The sequence below is a fragment of the Cavia porcellus genome, unplaced genomic scaffold (assembly GCF_034190915.1).
Source record: "Cavia porcellus strain 051 isolate PalLab524CR breed Dunkin Hartley unplaced genomic scaffold, mCavPor4.1 scaffold_42, whole genome shotgun sequence".
NCBI classification, from domain to species: Eukaryota; Metazoa; Chordata; class Mammalia; order Rodentia; family Caviidae; genus Cavia; species Cavia porcellus.
Genome location: NW_026947525.1, coordinates 4419344 through 4424000, shown reverse-complemented (window position 1 = coordinate 4424000; position 4657 = coordinate 4419344). Strand labels below are relative to the sequence as shown.

Here is a 4657-nt window from a genome sequence, read left to right as displayed (position 1 = left end):
TTGCTTTGAAACCTGTGTTTCCTTAACTTGTTTCCTTATGCACTGTTTTGTTTTGTTTTGTTATGTTTAATCTTACCGTCTTTAAGATAAAAAACAAGTTTGTAGAACATATAAGCATGTTAACAAGTTTTTGTTGGATTAATGAGTTAAATTGTTCGCAGTGTCATTATTTGAATATCACTTTGTATGCTTTAATTTTGTAAGTTGAACAATTAACTCTAAGATGACAACATGTAATTAATCAACTAGTGATTTCTTATTGTTTATTTTTCAGAAATTCTGTATTATTTCTACACTTTTTGGTTTTTTTCTTTAAACAAAAATAATTCACCAAAAATGTGAAAATTAAGTTTTAAAGACAAAATGTTAAATACATAGACACTATACATACTTGAAAGTGAAAATCACATTTCAGTTTACCATGTTTATTTACAAGATGCCATGTTGAAGCACAAAGACACATTAAAAAACTAAAGAGGTATAAGTGATTAACTGAAAACCATACAAAATGTGTACTTGAGTAGAGCTCCACTTCAGATTTGTCATTTCTGGAAAATTTGTCAAGAAATATTGACATCAAACTTCTGTATTGATTATTTCTTCAGGTCTACTTGGAATTTTTAAAATAAACTTAGATCTAAACTGCCTGGAGTGCTGCTTTTTCTATGTATTTAACAACAAACATGGATTGCCGTATGTCTCACACTGTTAATACACATAGGATCCAGTGAGCTCTTTCAGATATGTAACAATGATCATGTGTGCTGAGAGTATTCCCATAACACATAGGATTTATCTCTTGTGTGAGTTTCTTCATGTATTTCACTTACAATTTGGATGCTGAAATTGTCTCCACTTGGTTACGTAGCCAGTGGTTCTTCCCAGTGTGAATTGTTTCATGTGTTTTGCAATGACTGTATGTGGTAAAAGCTTTGCCACATTGTTATATGCATAGGGTTTCTCCACCAGTGTGGAGTCATTGATGTATTTTACAAAATCCATGTGTGGTGAAAGCTTTCCCACATTCTTCACATAAACAGGGTTTCTCAACAGTGGAAATTTTTTCATGTATTGGACAATGAGCATTTCTGCTGAAACCTTTCCCACATTCCTTACATATATAAGTTTTCTGCCCAGTGTGAAGTTTTTCATGCATTATGCAATATGTAATTGTGGTAAAAAAATTCTCATGATGCTTATATACACTGGTTTTATCTTGAATATGAACTTTCATGTTGCTTACAATGTCCATGTTGGGTAAAAGCTTTCCCACATTGCTTACATATATAGGGTTTCTCTCCAGTGTGAATTCTTTCATGTTGCTTACAATGTCCAGGTCGGGTAAAAGCTTTCCCACATTGCTTACATACATAGGGTTTCTCTCCAGTGTGCATTCTTTCATGTTTCTTACAATCTCCCCGTGTGTTAAAAGCTTTCCCACATTGCTTACATACATATGGTTTCACTCCAGTGTGAATTATTTCATGTGCCTTACAATTTCCATGTGTGGTAAAAGCTTTCCCACATTGCTTACATACATATGGTTTCTCTCCAGTGTGAATTCTTTCATGTTGCTTACAAAGTTGATGTTGGGTAAAAGCTTTCCCACATTGCTTACATACATAGGGTTTCTCTCCAGTGTGAATTCTTTCATGTATTTTACAACTTGCCCGTGTGTTAAAAGCTTTCCCACATCGCTTACATACATATGGTTTCACTCCAGTGTGAATTCTTTCATGTTGCTTACAATGTCCATGTTGGGTAAAAGCTTTCCCACATTGCTTACATATATAGGGTTTCTCTCCAGTGTGAATTCTTTCATGTTGCTTACAATGTCCAGGTCGGGTAAAAGCTTTCCCACATTGCTTACATACATAGGGTTTCTCTCCAGTGTGCATTCTTTCATGTGTCTTACAATCTCCCCGTGTGTTAAAAGCTTTCCCACATTGCTTACATACATATGGTTTCACTCCAGTGTGAATTATTTCATGTGCCTTACAATTTCCATGTGTGGTAAAAGCTTTCCCACATTGCTTACATACATATGGTTTCTCTCCAGTGTGAATTCTTTCATGTTGCTTACAAAGTCGATGTTGGGTAAAAGCTTTCCCACATTGCTTACATACATAGGGTTTCTCTCCAGTGTGAATTCTTTCATGTATTTTACAACTTGCCCGTGTGTTAAAAGCTTTCCCACATCGCTTACATACATATGGTTTCACTCCAGTGTGAATTCTTTCATGTTGCTTACAATGTCCATGTTGGGTAAAAGCTTTCCCACATTGCATATATACATATGGTTTCTCACCAGTGTGAATTCTTTCATGTTTCTTAAAATATCCCCGTGTGCTAAAAGTCTTCCCACATTTCTTACATACATAGGGTTTCTCTCCAGTGTGAATTCTTTCATGTATTTTACAACTTGCCTGTGTGTTGAAAGCTTTCCCACATTGCTTACATACATAGGGTTTCTCTCCAGTGTGAACTATTTCATGTTGCTTATAATGTCCAGATTTGGTGAACCCTTTTCCACATTGCTGACATACATACGATTTCTCTCCACTGCAATATTTTTCATGGATCTGAATATTGTGGTGTGTTTCTGCTTCTTTCACATTCACATTACCTTCTGCAGTACAAGGGAATACTTCTTTACACTGATTCCAAGATGTATGTCCATAAGATTTACCTAGCTTGTCATTTCTGTAAAAAAAAAAAAAAAAAAAAAAAAAAAACCACATATCAGATTGATAACCATATTACTAAGTTTTTATTGGAGATGTGAACAAAACTGTTTGCAGTCTCGCTGTTTGAATCCCCACTTCATATGTTTCACTTTTGTATTTCATTAACTATTTTTATGAGCAGCATATGTAATCATTGTCTTTAGATTTCTTACTGTTTTTTTAAACTTTAAAAGTGGTATCATTTCTACTTATTTTGTTTTTTTAGTCTTTTCTTACATTAAATAAAAAAAAGAAACATTCACAGTGAAATGGGTGTCAGTTTAATGACTGCATTAATGTCAATTTCTGTTTTTAATGCCTGCTAAGAAATTCTGACCGGGAAGTAACAGAATGCCCTTGTAAGACATGTTGAAAACAACCATTCCCAAAAGACTAGTACACATTTGGAAATCTTAAAATTTGGTACCTTTTGAAATGCAGAATCTTTATCTTCACTTTGGGCATGGGTACATATGTGTATCACATACAGATCATTCTGATATGTTTTCCCATCACAATCTCCCTTCTGTCCTTAACCTGTAGTTCCCTTTTCCATATGGTCAGTCTTACTTTTCTCCATTAACTCACTTTCATTTCATTCGACAATTTATATTTTGGTTTCTCAGCTAAAAGAAATCCTGTGACCTTTTAGGTTTTATAGCTGAGCTATTTCACCGAATTGATGGGAGAAAGAACCACCTGTTTCTTATGGCAAATGACATTATAATTATTTATTTTTTGACATTATATAACACATTTTTTTCTTTTCCATGCTGGGAATGAACAACAGCTATTAGCATAAAATCTATAGCTTTTAAAATATGTTTTAAGAGATTTTTGCTGACCATTAAGCTGTGAAGTTTGAACTTGAATTTGCCTTTCTGCAAAATCTGATTCCTAGTGTGCTGGATTTACAAGAATGCACAATCACAGAGAGTCTATTAACATTTTCCTTCTCCACAAATCCAGTGATAGATAGCTAAGCTTCTTCAAGGCCTGATCTATTATAACTTTATCTGCTTTGTAAATGAGTAAGTATGTACCAGTATTTTATGTGCATCTTGAATTTTTAAAAATATGTCCAGGACAAGTGTGAGGGGATCAATTTCTAGAGACAACTGCACACTGATATTCAGAATGAGTGCACTTAACATTCTACCAGCCTTCTAAGAATTTTAGTCAGAATGGCTGATGCTTTAGAGCATGGCTTGGAAACACAAGAACTCTGTTTTATTTCAAATTCTATTGCAATCTTAGCAATCTTTAGATAATGAATGTGTTGTATTCACATGTATATATGGGTAGAAAAACTGAAGGGAGAATGTCATAACTCCTTATACGTCTTCGGAGAATATTACTGACAATAAATTGAATGGTGCCTCATTTCTTTGGCGGTATTTTTCTGCTGACTCACTAATTACTCAGGAACATTCCTTCTCCTTATGAGTGTGAATTACCTTAAGTATCTCCAGTAAATTTTGCATTCTTTTTCAGGTTCCTGGATATCCCCAAGTCCTCCTGAATTGTAGACATAGAAATACCAGCACTCATTAGAATAATACACACAAATTAATAGATTTTGTTTAGAGTTATGATATAATATGTCCAGGTCTGAGTTATTTTTAAAAATATTTTCACATTGTGTTTAATGAAAGAAACAGCACTGATCAGCGACATACAACATTCTGACAGCATGAGTGACAAAAGTGTTTTGTCCTTACCTATTGCAGCCATGTTCCTAAAGGTTTCGCCCATCACATCTCTGTAGAGGTTCTTTTGGGATGGACTCAGCAAAGTCCACTCCTCATTGCTGAAGTTCACGACCACATCCTCAAAGGTCACCATCTCCTAAAGGATCACACATATATTTCTCACACGAAGGTTGAGAAACCAGGTTTGGGATATCTTAAATTCTCTCCTACAAATCTGAA

General features: G+C 34.5%; 1 protein-coding gene across 1 annotated transcript; it reads right to left on the bottom strand.

Moving 5' to 3' along the window:
* Positions 1 to 403: 403 nt before the first annotated feature.
* Positions 404 to 4410, bottom strand: LOC134474900 (zinc finger protein 709-like). Its single transcript, XM_063243944.1, has 3 exons — positions 4406 to 4410; positions 4184 to 4240; positions 404 to 2703 (listed from the first exon to the last, which is right to left on the bottom strand). Exons 1-3 carry the CDS (start codon positions 4408 to 4410, stop codon positions 1212 to 1214), a joined length of 1554 nt encoding a protein of 517 aa, XP_063100014.1. The 3' UTR covers positions 404 to 1211.
* Between the last annotated feature and the right edge of the window lie 247 nt (positions 4411 to 4657).

What these genes read in the sequence shown, in the direction of transcription:
- LOC134474900 (XM_063243944.1), bottom strand. An exon ending in ATTTACTGGAGATACTTAAG is followed by an intron (nt 2,704 to 4,183) that starts GTAATTCACACT and finishes TTTTTTTTACAG; the next exon opens with AAATGACAAGCTAGGTAAAT.